The sequence below is a fragment of the Tasmannia lanceolata genome, unplaced genomic scaffold, assembly GCF_043159265.1.
Source record: "Tasmannia lanceolata isolate RefF3 unplaced genomic scaffold, GAP_Taslan_0.1 ptg000005l, whole genome shotgun sequence".
In the NCBI taxonomy this organism is placed as follows: domain Eukaryota; kingdom Viridiplantae; phylum Streptophyta; class Magnoliopsida; order Canellales; family Winteraceae; genus Tasmannia; species Tasmannia lanceolata.
The window spans coordinates 5,619,332-5,639,042 of record NW_027518682.1 but is presented as its reverse complement, the minus strand read 5'-3'; the positions used below and the strand labels follow the sequence as shown (position 1 = coordinate 5,639,042).

At 40.6% G+C, this 19,711-nt stretch overlaps 1 protein-coding gene across 1 annotated transcript; it reads right to left on the bottom strand.

Moving 5' to 3' along the window:
* Positions 1-759: 759 nt before the first annotated feature.
* Positions 760-18,228, bottom strand: LOC143876511 (ubiquitin family protein). Its single transcript, XM_077378212.1, has 7 exons — positions 17,986-18,228; positions 17,617-17,749; positions 13,959-14,047; positions 13,756-13,834; positions 13,558-13,667; positions 13,235-13,299; positions 760-1,106 (listed from the first exon to the last, which is right to left on the bottom strand). Exons 1-7 carry the CDS (start codon positions 18,070-18,072, stop codon positions 1,013-1,015), a joined length of 657 nt encoding a protein of 218 aa, XP_077234327.1. The 5' UTR covers positions 18,073-18,228; the 3' UTR covers positions 760-1,012.
* Between the last annotated feature and the right edge of the window lie 1,483 nt (positions 18,229-19,711).

The window sequence follows — 19,711 nt, the reverse complement described above, 5'->3', positions numbered from 1 at the left end:
TCATCAGATGAGGGTCAGCTGTTGCATGAGAGAGCAGCCATCTCAGATGAATTTAGTGAATTAGACAAAATCTGTTCAAAAGTAAGCCTATGTGGCTGCTCTCTCGTGCAACATCCGGCCCACGAAATGCCTACTGCAAAGGTCCCTAGCAAATCCCTGACATTGACTAGCAAGATGATCTCATCTTGATGAACGAAAACAACCATGATCCAATGGCCATGGCACATGCGCTTTGTGATCGGGACTGTTGATCTAATGGATCATCCACGGGGTGACCCAGTGGGTCCACATCTGATGTTGAACGGATATCTCGTCCTCAAGATTGAGGTGTGAAAAATTCAACAGCTTAAGAGCATTTTCATTATGCTTTTTTTTTTAGAATGATTTTCATTATGCTTAATCAAAGGTCCGGATTCATCCGATGAGGGTGGGATCAAGAACAATTGGCCGGAGTTGTGATCTCATAGTACACGTGGCAGTGGGAACCCCTAACAGTCGGTTTCAACGTTCCTAAAATGGACAGTTCAAAAAGTAGCAAGGTAGGCAATGGTGCAAAATTCTTCACTGGCTTAGGATGGTTCATAACTCAAATGATATGCCTAGTTTTTTCAAAAAAATTCTTTCCCATATGCCATGCATTGATCAAAAACTCCCAATAACAATGAAATTCTCACACAGCCTTTGAGAAAATTCATACAACCATGTATTGCAAGTTTGCAACTACCCTTTTAAAGTTTACTAGGAATCAAGAGGAAGAGATCGCTAAAAGCAACTTGGCTTTTGGGTTATACTCATAAAATCTTTCAGATAAATGGCTTATATTGTTTGGATTCTTCAGAACTATTGGAATCAATCGCCATTCACCATCATGTATCAAATAGCAGAACTTGGGGAGCAAAATGAAAAAAAAAAAAAAAAAACATATACTGAACAAGCTTTCAGTTCACAGCTTTATATCTATGCACATGCCACCATCCACGATGATTAAAACATCCAGGATGTCTAAAGGGACTCAAAACTGACCTGCCCTTATGTCCCTATCGAGCCGTTCCGCATTGAGCGTGCCGGGAAGTTCCCTGAACCCTTCATTGAAGATCGAATATGCGCTGCACGCAAACAAACAGAGTGCTTGAGCAGTCACTCCACAACAGAACAGAAAAGATACAAAGGACTCACTGTCTTCTTTTACTTCTATGTACTTCTATGTATAGAGGAGGAAATTCAAATTTACATGGTAAAAAAAATCAAAGAGAAAGAGAACAGTGTATAAAAAGTGAACTAAAATAACTAAACTGTCCTTCACATGAGGTAACGAAAGGAAGATTCAGCTGTTGCCCCGTAATGCAAGCATAATGAGCTAGAGAATAATTGGGCATTTATATTAGACTATCTATTATATAATAGTTTATTCTTGTAGAGGTTTCATCCATTATGTTATCCTACACTTTCTTTGATCCTTCATGTCCAGAGAATGTCCCTAGAACAAATTTGGTGTCTGGTTGATGTCACAGTATTTCCCTCGCTTTGTTCTATTCCATTTATCTTTTCAGTTTTCAAGCATACAATTATGCCCTGTTCGTTTGGGATTATGACAACAGACTGCCACCCCCAATCCGATTATTGGACCCAAAATTACATTAATTTTGGGTCCAATAATCGGGTTGGAGGTGACAATCGGTTGCCACAATCTCTAACGAACAGGGATTTAGAATATTTATCTGTTCAACCCCCCTTCGAAGATTAACAGGAAACCATCAGTTTGTCCCAAAGGCTCAAGAACAAGGTCTGTGACAAGATGTTTAACAAAAAATGAGAATGTTTCATGCCATTTAGGATCATTTAACTTAATCAATCCAAGGCAAGCATCATAAGCTTGTCATTTTGGCACCAGTAACAAGAGGCCTTTTAGCTGAAAGAAGACTGAACTTGTCCATAACTTGTCAGGCTCTTACAGAGCAGTATAAGACGGAGTTTTTATAATGGTGGACAGCTGTGCATGTGCGTGCAGCCAAAAACAATATATAATAGGGCCCGAATTATTGGGTGACCTAAACCATTCACTTGTTGGGCCCCAACGTAGATAAGCCGTGCTCCTAAATTTCTATCCATAGGATGATCCTAACCCTCCGATTCGTGGAGGTTTCTATACTGTACCATCCATTTTAAACCTCTACAAATTGGAGGGCACACATTGTTGGGTGATCTGAGCCGTTCATTTGTTGGGCCCCAACATAGAAAGGGCGTAGCCAGAAAGGTTAGACAGACTGCTGTATGATGGTCCTCAAAGAAAGGTTAACACATGGGGTTTAGTTAGGCAGAAGATGCACATTTTTGGATTGGGCACAGAGTAACTAATTGTGGTTCAGTCTGGAAATCGGGTTTTGAAGTGGGTAGTTAAGGAGCTTACTAGCTTTGCTGATTCACTATCTTCTGCTTAGTCATGGATGTTCTGTCCCTTCCATCTCACTGTCTTCTGCTAGTCGTTCGGTTTTTTGGTGCACGCTTCATTGTAAGTGTTGATTCATCCATAGCTACCAAAGGCAATTATTAAGTCTATTAAGAGGGAACAATCCAAATAAAAAAAATATCCCAGTTAATTGCACAGGATACAGAGAGCCTAATCATCTCATGGTTTTCGAGTGGAACGACAAGCACAACTATAAAATTGTGGTAAAAAGGAGACTTCTAGGAGATGTGGTAAAAAGAAAAACAAGCACATGTAATAATTGTATGATGAGGTGAGCCACATATATGAAAGTCTCATGCACGGTTTTGAATGAGAGAAGGAAGAGAGTAATCCTCTTTTCGACTCTGACTCTCCCAAGTCGTTGCTTTTCTATCTGTTACTTCGAAAGTAGCTGCTTCAGCTTCAGCCACTCGAATTTTCAATATGCCTTTTTATTTCTCAAAAAACTAATGGCATCTTCTTTTGGAAATCCTAGCTTAGCATGGTATTGGAGAATCTCATTGCTATTACTCAAACACTGAGTAGTACCTAGGGCAAGAGGAATACCTCAAAACTAAGTAGAATATCCAGTAGAGGATGGTGTAAGAAAAACCCGTGATGGGACCGTCCATATGTAGGACAAGGTTACGGAGGCTTAGACCTTGGGTTCCAAAAGCCCTACAGGTAGTAGTGTGGTCCACCACAACCTCTGCCTTGATTATTACAAAAGACCATGGTGTATAAAGCTCCTCAAACATGTTTGAGGAGTCTGATGAATTTTCTGGAGACAGATGATGTGGAGGAAATGAATCCATCATATTGTAAGAACAAAATCATTACCTCAAAGAAAGTGGAAAAAGCCTTCCGAATAAGTAGTGAACACCTTTTAGTCATCTCCCAAACCATTTAAAACATATCTAACTTTATCCTGTTCATCAAGTGGTTTTCGAATGGAAGCGAACTGATCATATATTTTTCATCTTCAGAAGGAATTTGAGTAGGGATATTACCCTTCTGGCAGTTATATACTTTGGCTCAAAGTTGCACAATGCGAGATTCGAACTGCTGGGAAAAGGTTTCTTCAAGATGCTTCCATAATTCCTGTGCCAATGCGATATCTAGAACATGGCCTATAAATCCTGGAGACAAGGTAGAGTATAACTGAGAAATCACATATTTATCTTTCATATGTAACGCACTCACGCTTCATAAGCATTATTTTTGTCCCAATAATAAGTTGCTCCGTCTAAAGAACTCTCTCCTCCTCCTTTCTTCACATACTCATCAGGTTTTGATTGCCCAGAGCACATTCAATCAAAGAGTGTTTGGCCTTTCCAAAAAAAATGTAATTATCATTGATGAACTTGATTGCCAATGGATGAGGGAGAGGGAGAATGGTGGAAGGAGTAGCTATAAGAGATGAAGAAGGAAATGAGAGAAATGAGGCCATGAGAGTATATGAACAAAATGGATATGAGAAGAAAGAGGGGGAAGAGATCTATCAAGCAAAGTAGGAAGGAAGAGTTAAGATTTGAAACTTGGAGGAAAAATGGGATTAGGAGAATTTGAATGAAGAATAACCTAGGGTTTTTGTTTGTCTATTTTTTTGTGGGGTTTGGCTATTTTTCGTTGAGAAGGCGAGAGGGTGCTAACACAACTTTTTATTTAAGTAGGATGCTAAAATGCACATAACTTAAGTGAGGTGGGGTCTATCTTTGTGTTTTAAAGCACCTACTGAAGTTAAATGCTAACATGAGCAATAAGTGAGGTGCACATTAGAGAGGAGGAAACGAAAAGAAATCAGATGAAAGAATGAGAAAAAGAAAAACTAGTAAATTTGTGACGGTGGAGATGAAGGCACCAAGCATTCAAAAAAAAAAGATTTTGGATGAAAGAAAAGAGAGAAATTAGGCTTTTAAAGGTGAGATGAAGAATGGATACAATATGCACGGAGTCTCTAGAGAAGATTGGGCAACGTCTGTTATAGGAGGGACTGGCTTAGAAATCTAGGGTTTCATCGTTTTCCTCATTCTCGCCTCCAAACCCCTCTCGTCTGGTATGGTTTGGGCGCTTCCCTCCGACGGCTTCCCTCCAACCAGGCGAAATATTAGGAGAGTAATGCTTCTGCTCTAGCAATGGCGTGTACAGAAATCTCCGGCATTGGGTCAGTGCATCCTTTGGTCGGGTTCTACTCATCACCCCTAATCTCGTCATATGATTCCTCTTCAACAAGGAATAGTTTATGTGCTTTGCAGAAAAGGGCTGCAGATTTAGTTAGTTTGGGGATTTAGGTTTCGCTCAGTAAAGAGGTATATGATTTTGGGTCCGCTCGGAAGTGAGTTTTCTGATTTTGGTTTTGGGTATTTGTCTTTTATTCTCTCTGATAATGGGGTTTGGTGATTTGGATTTTGTTAATTTGGGGTTTCTCTAGAGGAGTATTTTGGCGATTTGGGTTTTAGTCAGGGGAAAGTGTTCCTTGATTTAGGGTTTGCTCGAGGAAGTTTTTTGGAAGCTTTTGAGATTTGGGTTTGATTTGGAGAGGGCTTTGGGGATTGGGTTCTTCTCAGGGTAGTTTTTGTTTTTGGCTCCTTCTCAGAAAAAAGGCTTCGGACCGGGGTGGTGTTTGCCTAAGAATGGTGTTTGACAGCGATGATCGTTGTGTTCCCCGGTGGGCGAGTGGTGCAAATCTTGTTCCTTTAGGGGTTTTGCAGATTCGTTCGGAGGGATGGTCTTGCCAAAACCGGGAGAGTGGAGATGTCGGTAGGGTTGAAATGTGTGTGGCGTCTAGGGCTAATGCGGTGCCTTTGGGAGGTTTTGAAGAATCCTTTTTGCAGATAATAGTGCTAATTTAGTCTCAGGTGGAGAAAATTCTCGTAGGAGAGTCGTTCTAGAGAATCGGTGGTCCTTTGCAAAGAATAGGAAAGAAAAAAGAATTGATAGAGTTATTCAAAGAAGGAGGGCTGGATCCCTTGGGGATTCGAGGTGTTGTCGGTGTGGTTTCAGGAATTTCCAAAAAAGGGCTTTGTGCTGAGAAGATCTGGTCAAATCTGGATTTCAACTTTCCTCCATTAAACCCAGCAAACAAGAGTAGAATAGAAGTTTCTAAAAATAGAGTGCAGAATCCATTGGCTCCGAGAGGAGGCATGATTTTGCCGTTAACATCGGAAGGAGTTGCTTTTAATATTGAAGTGGTGCCTATCAAATCCATTAGCAATGCGGATATTGGAATCTGGGGTAGCATCAAACCAGGATGGCCTGGAGATTTGGCAGCTCTTGAGAGATGGCTTGTAAAGAAAAGTATTGTTTCCTGCGAGGTGGTGGTGTATAAAATTTCCGAGCTGGAGGTGCTTATTACCCCTTCCATCGGCGTAAATAGGTTTCAACTTATGTCATCATGGAAGTCTGCATCGAATTCCCCTTTCGTTGATCTGCTTTTGTGGGATTCTAAATTCCCGAAGAAGGGCAATCCTTTCTGGTGGAGTATTTTTGGGGTGCCTCCGGAAGCTTGGTGTGAAGACAATTTTAGAAGAACAGGGGAAAAAATTGGTAAAGTTGCAGATCTGGATCCTTCTTGTCAAGCTGGTGCGGGATACTCCTCTGCTAGATTGTCAATAATCTCATCAGGTGAAGTAGGAAATGAAATTTCCATACAAATTTCTATGGATGGATCTGTTAGATGGGTCCTTTTGAAAAAAGAGGTGGTCGGTGGTGAGTCTTGCTCAAAGAGTCTTTGCAGCGTCTCAGAAAGTGGTACCGAGGAGTGGACCGAAGAGAGAAGAGGCCTTGTGTATGATGGGTCTATTGGTGGGCAGTTGGAGTTGGGTGTGGAGGTGCCTTCGGGGGGTGAGGCGGCCGGAGTCGAGATTGGCGTCTTGCCGGAGGTGGTGATGGAACCGTTGGCTCATGATAGCAATTGTCTTTATCCTGTGCTGCATGTGGTGCAAGATAGTAGTGGCCCATCTGGCAACTTTTTTGAAATTCAAAACTCTGTGTCCCCAGTTGGGGTACAGATGGAGTATGTGTGGTGCAGATGGCTCTACCTCTGATGTTGTGGGCCCCACTGTTGCTATAAATAGTTTTTATGATATATTGCAGGCGATCTCTCCGAGGTCTGTCGGTCCATCGGTGGAGCCAACCCCTGATGGTCAGAATTCAACGTTAGTGGACCCTTCTCTATCCCCAAATGGCAACATGGAAGGAATCTTGCAGATCTGGGCCTCAGCCCATTTAGAAATTGATAGCGGGCCCAGGATTTTTGACCATTCGGATGGTAGCGGTGGGCTTGGATACCAGCCCAGCGAGTGTTATTTTGAAGACCCTACTATGATATTCTCAGTTAGAAGTTTTAAGGAAGGATCTTTTTCTTCACCTCTGGATCAGGCTCGCATTTTTGGGGTTTTATCTGTGGGGGTTGACGATGGTTCTTTTTGGTCTTCAACTTTTGCATCTGCGGAGACTGTGGATCAAGACTCTTTGGGGAGGGGTAGCAGGAGGGAGAGCCTTCATCTTAGGATGGTTCGGAGTGGTATTGTTTCTCATCTGGATTTCAGTAACATGGAAGATCCTGATGTCCTGTCTGCGGTTGATATCCAGGCAAATTGTTGCTCTGAAATAAATTGGTGCTCCAGGAAAGAGGTTTCTATTTTCAGTGGTGGGTCCGGTCATGTTTCTTGCCACAGCTCGCACTCGTCTTATTTTACTTTCTATTGTGGTTTGAGGAAGATTTCTTTGAACCTATGTGATAGTTCGGGGGAGAGTTGGGCAATCCGGAATCATCTTATGGTGTGGTCCTTCGATAATCTTGTGAAGATTTCGTTGGGGATTTGATCTTCTTCTTTGGACTCTGATGGCTTGCTGGCAGGGAGTAGGAGTTTTTTGGGTTTGTCTGAAGTAGTGGGGAAGTTCTTGGGAGGGCACCAGCCTCCAAATTTCTCTAGGCAGCAGTTAGTTTCTCGGGCAGTTGTTGTGGTAGCAGCCCCCGATTCTAGCCGCCAAGTGGGGCTTGGTCTCCCTAAGAATAAGGTTATTTTGCAAAATTATACTTCAGATTCTGAGGAGGTCTATGATTGCTTTAAGCAGTGGGAGGATCCTTCTGAAGAAGCTGGTGATTTCTTTGTCAGTCATACTCTAGGTGTTAGTAAGAAGCTGGGTCTGATTTATGCAGGCCCTGAAGAGGAATTCAGATCTGAAATCATGGCTGCTGAGTTAAGGGAGTCTGAAGGTTCTGGACAGCCAGTAAACTGTCCAAAGGAGAGTGCCAGAAAAAGAGCCAGGGAACTCCATAGATTGAAGTCGGATATAAATTATGATGCTGTTGTGAATGGTAATGGCTCATCACCTAAGTCTGTGGGTCGGAAAAAGAGTGTTAGGAGGGGGAGGAAGACCAGAAATATTGGTGATCTATGAAGATATTGTCATGGAATATTAATGGGTTGGGGTCTCAGGAAAAAAGAATCCAGGTAAAAGAACTTGTACGGAGGATGAAACATGATCTTATTTGTTTACAAGAAACCAAGTTAGAGGTTATAAATTGGCTTGTTATAAGAAGTTTGGGGGTTAAAGCAGATTGGGATTTCGTGTTTGTAGCTTCATCAGGTGCTTCAGGTGGTATTCTGATCTTGTGGGATAAAATCAGTTGGAAGAAACAGGAGGAATGGCGGGGTAAATTTTCATTATCTGTGTCTCTTCGAAAAGTGATGGACAACTCGATGTGGCTATTTTCTGGTGTTTATGGTCCTGTTCTTAAATCAGAGAAAGGGTTATTTTGGGAGGAGCTGGGGAAGCTGAGGGACTTGTGCTCGTTCCCCTGGTGTATAGGGGGGGGGGGGGGGGATTTCAATGAAACGAAAGAAGTGGGGGATCGCCTGGGTTGCAGGAGGGCTAATCAGTATATGAGAGATTTTGCTGATTTCATAGCTATGTTCGAATTAGTAGATTTACCATTATCAGGTGCATCCTTTACTTGGTCTAGACGTCAGAGTCGAAGTCGAAGTCGACTTGATCGTTTTCTTCTCAGCCAAGATTGGGTTGAGGCGGTTCCGAAAGTTTATCAGAAAGTTCTTGCTCATTCGGTCTTTGATCATTGTCCACTTGTTCTTGACCCCAGATTGGAATCATGGGGTCCTCTGCCGTTTAGATTTGAAATTGCTTGGCTTAGAGATCCTTGTATGGAGGAAAATTTGGGAGGTTGGTGGGCTTCTTGTCACGCGGAGGGCCCGGCTGATGTGGTGATTGGTAAGAAGTTAAGATATGTGAAGAAAAAGCTAAAAGAGTGGGTTAAGGTAAAAGAAGTTACAATCTTTTGGGAGAAAACAATGATTGGAGAAACGTATATTGGAGTTGGTTGCTTTAGAGGAGAGTGGTCTGGATTCAGAGGAGGATGGGGAGGAGTTTGGGAGGGTTAAGCTAGAATATAAAGATGTGCTTCTTCATGAGGAGATTTCTTGGCGGCAAAAATCAAGGCTGAAGTGGTTGGCTGAAGGTGACAAAAACACTGCATATTTTCATGCTATGGCGAGTGCTCGAAGGAGGAGGAATAGAATTGAATTCCTCAATGAGAATGGAAAAATATTGTCTGGTAAGGAAGATGTTTCAAAGGCTATCCTTGAGTTTTTTAAGTCTTTGTATTCCGCTGATGACATTACCCGTCCTATTCCGGAAGAGGTGGCTTTTGGTAATCTGAGTTTGGAAGAAAATAATATCTTAGAGAGGCCTTTTGAGGAAGAAGATATTGAAAGAGGAGTATTCTCTCTAGCTAAAGACAAGGCCCCTGGCCCTGATGGTTTTAGCTTAGTCTTCTTTCAATCTTGTTGGGCTTTTGTTAAAGATGATATTCTAATATTTTTTAAAGATTTCTTCGAGGGATTGTCTCTTGATCGAGGAACAGGAGCTACCTTCATAGCGTTGGTACCTAAGGTGGAGGGTGCTTCGAAGGTGTCTGACTTTCGCCCGATTAGCTTGGTGGGGTGCCTCTATAAAGTGCTAGCAAATGTTTTGGCTGAGCGCCTTAAGATGGTTCTTCCTTCTATTATTTCGTATAGTCAGAGTGCTTTCGTAAGTAAGAGACAAATTTTGGATTGCTCCCTAATTGCTAATGAAGCTATTGATTTTTACTTAAATAGTGGTAAGGGTGGGGTGTTATGTAAGCTTGATATGGAGAAAGCCTATGATAGGGTGGATTGGAATTGCTTGGATTACTTAATTGGGAAAATGGGTTTTGGTTGTCGGTGGAGAGGATGGATGAGGAAATGCATCTCTTCAGCTTGGTTCTCTATTCTAATTAATGGCTCTCCTAAGGGTTTCTTCAAGTCATCTAGGGGCTTAAGGCAGGGGGACCCTCTTTCCCCCTTTCTATTTGTTATTGTTGCTGAGACTCTGAGTATATTGATGTATAAAGGAAGCAGGATGGGTTTGTTTGAAGGATTCTTTATTGGGAAAGATAAAGTGGAAGTGTCTCTCTTACAGTTTGCAGATGATATGCTCCTCTTCTGTGCTCCTGATATTAGTCAAGTTCTAAACCTTAAGGCAACTCTTAGATGTAATGAAATGATTACTGGCCAACGCTCCAACTTTCTAAAGTCTAGGTTGTAAGCTCTTAACACCTCTCCATCTGTTGCTTGTGGCTTTGCAAAGATTTTGGGTTGTGCTTTGGATTCCCTGCCCTCTTCTTACTTAGGTCTTCCCTTGGGGGTTGGTAGACCGCATAAATCTTTATGGGATCCTATAGTACAAAGAATTGAGAGAAGACTGGAAACTTGGAAAAGAAATTTAGTATCTAAAGGAGGAAGGTTGACTTTGGTTAAGGCAGTGTTGGCTAATATTCCTGCATATTATCTTTCTTTGTTTAAATGTCCTGCGAGTGTGGTGTTGAGAATTGAGCAAATCCAGCGTAGGTTTCTTTGGGGAGGCTCTGATAAAAAGAAAGGCATCCCTCTGGTGAAGTGGGAATCGGTTTGTCTTCCGATCAAGTGTGGAGGTTTGGGTATTAGAAGAGTAAAAGAATTTAATCATGCTCTCTTAGGTAAATGGCTTTGGCGTCTTGGAGTGGAGCAATCCTCTTTGTGGGTTAAGGTGGTTGGGAGCAAGTATGGTTTTCTGAATGGGAACTAGCAATCTGCCTGTGTTTTGAAAATAAAAAGTTGACAATTTGGAGAGATATTCGAAGGCTGAGTCATGAGTTTGAGAAAGGTATTCGGTTGAAAGTTTATTTGGGTGATCGTATCAGATTTTGGTTGGACCCGTGGTGCTCGGCTGAGCCGCTTAAGGAGCTCTTTCCAGATCTATTTATGGTTGCTTCTCAAAAGAATGCGTTGGTTGCCGATTGTTTTGATCGGTCTGAGCTTGGGGTGGTCTGGAATCCGAGTTTCAGAAGGAATTTCTTTGTTAGAGAGTTGGCTTAGCTCAAGTGCGAAAGTTGATTGAAGGGTGTTATATCAAGAGGTCTGGGTCTGATAGAAGAATCTGGATCTGGAATCCATCGGGTTTCTTTTCAGTTAAATCTTTTTACTTTCAACTTGTGCCCTGCGGTTTACCTTCTATTTCAACCAAGGTATGGTCATTTCAGTGCCCTCCTAGGGTTTCCTTTTTTGGGTTGGGCAGTGAGTCATGGTCGCATTCAAACTATGGATTTTCTTAGAAAAAGAGGGATGTGGTTAGTGGACCATTGCCCCGTATGTTTGGAAGATGGAGAGTCTATAGATCATCTTTTTATCCACTGCAGGGTTACTAGAGAGGTTTGGGGCCTTATTCTATTGCGGTTTGGAATATGCTGGGTTTTTTCGAAATCTATCCCCGAGGTGATTAAGAGTTGGGAGTCGAACCCTTGGAAGAAGAAAGGGAAGGTTTTATGGAAGATTTGTCTTTTGGCCTCTTGGTGGGTTATGTGGAAAGAAAGGAATTCTAGGGTGTTTGATGGGGTGGCTAAATCTCCGTATAGTCTTTAAATAAAAATTATTGCGGTCTCCATATTGTGGGCTAGAAGTACCCCTTTGTTTAGATTTGTATCGGCTTTTGATCTCTGGGAGGGTTGGCGGATAGTGTGCAATGATAGGGAGAGAAGATCCATGAATGTTCAAAAGTGGGAAGCCCCTCCTAATGATTTTATTAAACTAAATTTTGATGGTTCTTGTTTAGGCAATCCGGGTCCTTCAGGTGTTGGGGGTCTATGCAGAGATTCTTCTGGTTTGGTTATGTGGGCCTATTCTGGTCCTATTGGAAGATGTGATTCTAGTGAAGCGAAGGTTAGGGCGGCTTTCCATGGCATCAAGCATCTGAATAAAGAGTCCTATAATAAGGTGGTTGTAGAAGGGGATTCCTTAAATGTGATCAGTTGGCTTTCGGGAAAGGTTGACCCTCCTTGGAGGTTTCTCTCCTTCTTTGATGAGATCTCAGACTTAACCTTCGGATCTTCTATAGCTTTTAATCATATAAGGAGATCTGCTAATGGTGAAGCAGATGCTCTAGCTAGATTGGGTGTGCCTAGGTTGGGTCTGGAATGGTTCGACTATTTTCCGCCTTGAGTCATTTTATTTTGTTGTTAATCTTTTAATGTAATCATTGAGAACCATCTCGGTTTCTCTTCCTTCAATATATAATTTTACCATTTCAAAAAAAATGAAGAATGGATACGATTATGAAGAAAGAAAGAGGAAGAAAAGTAGGGATTCCAAAAATAGGAAGAGATGAAATAGAGAAGAACAAACTGAACAGGACTTATATACAATTTTTTTTAGAGAGAAGACTTCTACACAATACATCACAAATGACTAAAATACCCTCACATGTACTTGTATTATCTATCATTTCACACAGGAAGGGATTCACAGGCATATCACTCATCATATTATTTCCAAGTCCAGCTCACTGCACATCATGATTAGTTGTAAGGACAATTGGTTTATTTTGTTCGACCCCGTGGGGAGGCATCCGCACACGTTTCACGCATCATGTTGGTCAGCCAAAACTTGTCCTCCCCAATGAGGAGTTGTGCCATTGCTATGACACAGCACATGTAGAGATTCAGCCCCAGATACTTTCTAACAGTCAGAACACACAAGGATTGGCACGTGAGAAAGAATTGTGCACATGTGTCACAATGTCATCCTGACGGCTTTGTGCGCTGTCATTTGTTGAAATTGTCAAGTGGCTAAGTGGGGAATCCTGATAGGACTGTGACCAAGAATCCAGTGGATGTAGTGATGTTAAGGTGGTAAAGGGAAGTGGGCTACAAGAGTGTCATCCGCTGTGCATAGGGCATGTGCGATATTATGAAATTCTATGATGGATTGAATTGACAAGGTAAAGAAGGTTAGATGATGAACTAGAAAGCTGAATAATGGGATCCATATCCAGTAAAGTTATTCAAAAAACTAATGGAAATCACATTTGGGGGTGAGTGTCTTCTGTGCATGTAAACATTAGGTGGAGAAAGTGCCGCCTAAGGCATCATATAAACACACACTGTGAACAATCACGTTGCTCAACTCCTTTGCATTCTCAGGACTGCAAGAAAACTAATGTAACCTCTATACTGAAATGATATTCAACGCCTAAGAAAATGAAACAGGCCATTTCGGAAATAAAAAAGAAACATGAAACAAGCAAATGAATCTAAAACAGAAGTAAACCTCAAAAAAAAAAAAAAAAAAACCAATATCAAGGAGAGGTATGAAGTACAACAATCGGGTAGTTCTCAATCAGACTAAGAATAATCTGAAACATGAAACCTATGTTTTTATGAGAGAGCCAAAAAGGAAAACTTAATGCCACAACATCAAGGTGCTGATGTACCTGAGATCACCATGTGGCCGCTTTCCAAGATTTAGAAGTATAATTGAAAACCCAGTTGCGAGTATCTGAGTAAATATCAAACAGTAACAAGGAATATGTAAATAATATTAAACAGTAACAACATTAAGTGACAAAATTTGGATGCTTTTTGTGGTTAATGATTAGGTAAGAATGGATAAACTAGTAGCCACTGAATCTGTTAAAAGACAGTCGCTCTTCCTCAACATTATCATGTAAGTTGCAAGCTCGCACATCCACTAATTTAAATGAATTTTTATTCATAATATGGACAATAACAAAAGAAGAGAAATAGGTCTACTCACGTATAGCGGACCAACGTCCATTTTGTATGCCACAGGAGACAATATAAACCACAGAACGATGGCAATCCATGCCTTTAGACTGATAGAGAAAATTGCCATCAACAGGATATCTATCGATGTTAATGAAAAGAAAAAAATAGTCATCAAATCCGCAAAGCATCTTTGAGCACACAAACTAAATTCAAAATAAATGCTTACCAGGGAGCCTAAATTTGTCATGGAGAAGAGTGAAAAGTTTCTTCTTCCACCGATTTGCAGATTGTGGAATCTGGAACTTCTAAATATCCAAAACATTAAAAAAAAAAGTAAAGCCAAAGATGTGGTAAATATTTATCGGTTAAACAAATAAATAAAAGAGAAGTATTGACTCAGTTCCATGGAACCATAGAGCCCATCCTAACCAGATCGTCGTCGTCGTCGTCGTCATCATCATCACCATCACGAATATGCTTAACAGGTGGCTTTGGTGTGACAGCTACAATCAAAGAATCTGGGAGATGCAAAAATATTCTTTAAGAACTGAAGAAAATAAAGTACAACCATCTTAAAATAAGAACGAGAAATAAAAGATGGTTTGAAAATTGAGTATGAACTCGTGTTGCTTGGATTAAAAAAAATATATATACATAGCCAAAGAAATTCTAAATAATCCAATTAGAGAATGATCTTCACAGCCACTGGAAGGACATACGACTAATAAAGCCTATTAAAACCACATTTAACCCATATGCGATGATTGGTGAAGGATTAATAGAGGGAAACCAAATCAATCTTTCTCTTTTTTTTCTTTTTCTTTTTTGGAACACCAAATCAATCTTATTATTATGTAAATTACCCAATTATGAGGCTAGATTAGATTATAGATACTTTTAAAAAATGCTCAAATCTAACCCTCCAATATGGCTCGAATTTCACAATTAGGAGTTAACTTAATTGATGCCAACCATGACTATGGGGATCCCACCATTGGATCATGAGGAAGGAAAAAGGATAAACCCATTGGCATCACACCTTTGGATCGAAGGCCTTATACCAAAGGGCGGTCAAGACATCGCATTAAGATCAAAAGAGCAGAATATTTCACCATAAGCAAGAGGTTGAAAGTGCATTCATAACATAACATGTGACAGAGGTAGCATTGAGGCCTACATATTTAGTAAATGAAAAGAGCCTAGAAAGTTCTAAAACCCTAACCTACTAACTCATCCCCTTGTTAAAATAACTGAGAATGATCCATGAGATGAACTCCACTAAGGAGCGCCTGGACCTGCACGACGTTAGAGTTCTCACTGATAGGCCCAGAAAAACCCCATCTAACCTCTCTCATGGAAATTCTTATGAAGTTCCTCACTACCAATCAGAACCAAATTGCCAAGAATCGATCTGTTGAAATTTAGCTTCAAAAACCCAGGAGGTGGAGGGCCCTAGCTAGGGCAAGGATGCTTCTTACTACACCTGCTCACCCGAATTTCTTCTTTGGGACTTGTTAAAAAATTCAAGGAAATACCACTGAAAGTAGGCAGGGTCGTCACCCATCGGGCAACCACAGAGAAGATTTCCCTCTAAATGCTGTGAGCACCTCTAGAGACCACTTTAAGGGCATTCATATTTCTTTCCTTTCAAACCAGCAAAAGTCAAGTAACAAAAAATAGGTTCCAAAGATTTCTATCTCTGGGAGGCCACGAAGTAAAGGCCCAGGATTCAAAATGATCTACAAGTCCAGGAAGAACCTCTTATCCCAAAGAGACCAAGAATAAAATGCCAAACCCCATGAATAAAACTGTAATGGAGTAAAGTTGATCAACATACTCAACATCAGTTAAGCATAGAGCATAATGATTCAAAATAATCATCTATCTACTGCGAATGTGAACCATAGGGAGAATCTTGTCAAGACACGTCGTCCAACAAAAGTCATTAATCTTGTGAGGGGCATGAGGCACCAGGCAATCCAAGAAAGCAAAGAGCGATGAACTTATTGAAATCCCACTCAAAGAGTGAAAATTCACTTGGTTTAGTAGTAGAACAAACCCAATTCTAGCACAACATGATAGATTTCTCATCTCAAAAAATTCGGAAGAGAACTATCCTGGGTGCGATTAGATAGCCATTATAAGGTTGATTTCAGACCACGGTGCTACCATTCTTGCATTAGTGAGAGGTGCATAAGAAAGTGGGTGGAAAGGTCATGTGTTCATGGAGAATTGGCTCCATGGGTTCCGCCCCTTCTCAAAACATGGGCAACCCCAGACGAGCAAAGATTGGGGTAATGTTCAAGGATCGTAATTGTGGGAGTGTTCTAATCCCATTGGTGCCACTAACTCCAATGATGCAGAAGCTGAAACACTGCTAAGCAGTCTAAAGATATGCAAATCAAGATTTGTGGTGGAAGGGGGCTCTCAAAACACAGTATGGTGAGGATATCAAAATAGCAGTGGACCGGGAGATTGGGCCTAACGCAATCGTTGACATTATCAGAGAAGACAATTGCTCATTTACTCATACTGTTAGAAAGACTTACGAGATTGCTGACTCGTAGACCAAGCTGGAGTTAGTCGCCAATGCCCATGGAGGGCCAATCTCTACCCTTTTCATAATTTTCTTGGCAGATTTATGTCTTTGTACAGTCTCATTCTTAATGAAATCCGGTCACCAATCTCCAAAAAAAAAAAAAAGGATAGTAGTTAACACAAGAAGAAACTTGAAAAAAGATGGCATAAGGTAACCTATCTCCGAATCTCTAATTCATTCTATTGTAAGGTGAATATTGATAGTTTATTTCATTTGTTTTTTGTAAACGAGTTTATTAATTCTTCCCTTTGTTATAAGGCTATAAAGTAGTTGTTGTTCTAAAATTTTAAATGGGGGGTTTTTAATTTTCACTTTCATTTTACTTTTTCTATTGTTGCGACTCAAAAATTAAGTCCCACATCGGTTTGGGAGACTGAACTTAGAGAACTTTTATATGGGTGTGATTCCTTATGGATGGGAACCCATGAGAAAGAAGTGCCTCGTTGTTCGGGTAAATCCTTACACCGTGCGTGCTCGCTGAGCTAAGCCAAGCCAAGCCAGGCTATGGACATGGTGTGGCGTGTTCATGTGGCTTGGCTTAGCGCACGTCCCTCTTTTCGTTTGATTCTTTTTAACATTATGTAAATTTATATTTTTAATACTATTTATTAACTTTTTTTAATGGCAATACTATTTATTAACTTATTTAATTATTAGCTTATCTTAATTGAGTGACCCCATTTACTAGCCATTTTTAACCATTTTCCAATCCTGTAGTAGTGGAGTTAGTTAGGACTTTGAAGTCTAAAAGCAAGACTCCTATTTTGCAAAAAGATAGAGATGCATAACATCTTACTTTTCCACAACACAAAAGCTTCTATATTCTCTGTTATTTAGAACTGTCATTCTTTAAAGGCAGTCTCAAGTGTACAGATCATATATGTATTTATTCCATGATGAACTTGTGACTGCACACTTCACCATCATGGGTTGATGCATCTTGGGAGGTACACTACAGAGCCCTTTTGCATGAGGATTTCTACCTAGAGGAATCAAAATCTACCTTCAGGACAGTGTGTCTAACACATGCCTCAATCCGATAAGTTCATCCCGCCTCTTGAATTTGTTTCCATTGCCATTAGTTATGGAGGCTAAATCATGATTACAGAAAGTATTTGACATTGGCTTCTATTCCTGTCATTCTCTAGACTCTAATAAACAAAATAGTAAACATATTGCAGGGTTGTCAATGGGCCAGACTTAATCACAGCTAAGGCTAGAAAATGAAACACCCAAATATGGGTCCTGTACAATTACAGTACAGGATCACAGGTTACATTGCGAGCCCGATTGGCCCTCCGCAAGTAGATACCCTATATATAGGAATTTTTTTTTCCTTCAGCATGAACTTGAGATTAATCTAAAGAACATATTGTTCCTACGGCATTACTAATAAATTAGAAATGAATAACATCGACAAATACTTCGATAATTTCTCTGTAGTGTACAACCAAACGCGCTATGATATAGAGAGGAATCAAGAAGTACCTCCTTGTTTTAGTCTGAGACACACTTCATCCCCACTTTCCTGGTCAAGCAATATTTTACCCCGCAAAACAAGCTTTAATTGCTCCATCGGTTGATGACCATCCTTAGCAATCAGTTTTCTCAAATCATGCACCTAAAAAATAGTTGTATTAATAAACAACAATTCATTCTATGTGGAGTTTCTATAAGAACAAAAAAAGTGATTATCAATACAATTGTTAATGAGAAACCTAATTCTTTTAAAAACAATAAGTGATTAGGTTTCTCAAACGAGAAACCCAATTCGTTAAGGATCCAAGATCGGAAGACAAAGGAGTGGGGAGATAGAGAGGATGAGAGTAATATTAAGAAAGATAAAGATGGGCTTACTTTGATAGAAGAAGGGACAAGAAGGCGAGAAGGACGAATAGGGCCTATGGTTTTGAGGGTAATTTCGACCTCTTTCTCGGCTGCCATTTATTTCCTTTTCTTGCTTCTGCACCCGCCCTAGAATCCGTCTCTAAACTCAGCTTATACTTCTCCTCCTAAAAATCTCTCTCTCATGGAATTTTAAACGGGAGAACTTCTTGCTCGATTTGCGTTTGAATTTTATACGTGGGATTTTATAAAATATTGGGTGCAGCTCTGGTTTTCCAAAACCCTACCCTACGTGATAATTATCTCATCTCGTCTCGTCTCGGGTCGGGTCGGGGGGTCGGGTCGAGTCTAATTTTTTTGCGAAAACCCGAGGTTCAAAAACCCGACCCTACGCAAGATAGTTTCTTAGGTTAGGTTGGACCTAGTCGGGTTTTCATTTTTTAACCATAGTACATTGACTAATTTTAAAGATTGCATAAAAAACAAATCTTTACACCAAAAATCTCTAAATTTGACGTGATCACCTCAACGAAAACAATTGTATCAATATATTGGAAAATAATTTTCTATGTTATTCAAAAGATATTTAAGAAAGTCACAGTACACCCATATGAGTCGAGTCAGGATTCAGGTTTTTGCTCTTTAAACCGGGCCCTACCAAAGATCGGTTCCATGATTTCTAAACCGAACCCTTGTCATTTTCGGGTCGGGATTAGTTGCAGCCCTAATATTGATATAGGACTGTGGGGCCCACATGAATCGTGGGATGATCTGCACTACCCCTCTCTCACTAGACATGGCCTAATGGTTTAGGATCATCCGATGGCCCTCCATTTTTTGTAGGTGATACAATTTATCTAGGAAGATGATATTTCCACCCGCTCTCCGGTACGCATTCGCTCCCTTATAACGTGAACAATGGGCAACTTTAACGCTTTTTAATGTCAAATCACGATAAAAAGGGGCGAATGCGTACTGCAAGGGGGTGAAAATATCATCGCCCTTTTTCTATCTAAGTAAACTGTTGAGAAAATCCGTCGGGCAATCCGATCCGATCGTGCACAAATATAACAAAAAAGTAAAATAAACAAGCCACAAGATGAACAACGAGATTTTACGTGGTTCAGCAAAGCCTACTTCACGGGCGAGAAATACAATCTTCCAATATGAGATAAACAAAATACAAGGATTACAATGGATTAATATCAAACCCGCAATCATTTCCTTGCTTCTCAAACTCAAGACCGTATACCGAGAGAAACCAAAGAGAAAACACCAAGAGAAACCCAAGAGAATACCCCAAGAAGAAAATCCGAATAGAAAACCCTCTATTCTTCTTCTTCTCCCTTTATCTCTCTCTCTCTCTTCCCTTCTCTTTTTCTCTCTCCTCACTCTCTTTATCCCAAGAGGCAGCCTACACACCTCTTGCCTTTTGCCTATTGGAGAAACCCTTCTCTCATATGACTTTCAAAAAACCCAAAATAGCTTGCTTTTCTATTTTTGGCATTTTCCTTTCAACGACATTCACATGCCGTTTTTGCCTTATGCCTTCCCACCCAAGGTTTTAAATCTCAGTTTCGGTCATCACCGAAATCGAAACGTTTCGGTTTCGGTACGAAATTTCGGCCGAAATCTAATTTCCGAAACGTTTCGGCGAAATTTGGTACTTTTCCTACTCACTGTGAATTTCGTTTCGTTTTTCACCGAAACCGAAATATTTCGGCCGAAACGAAACGTT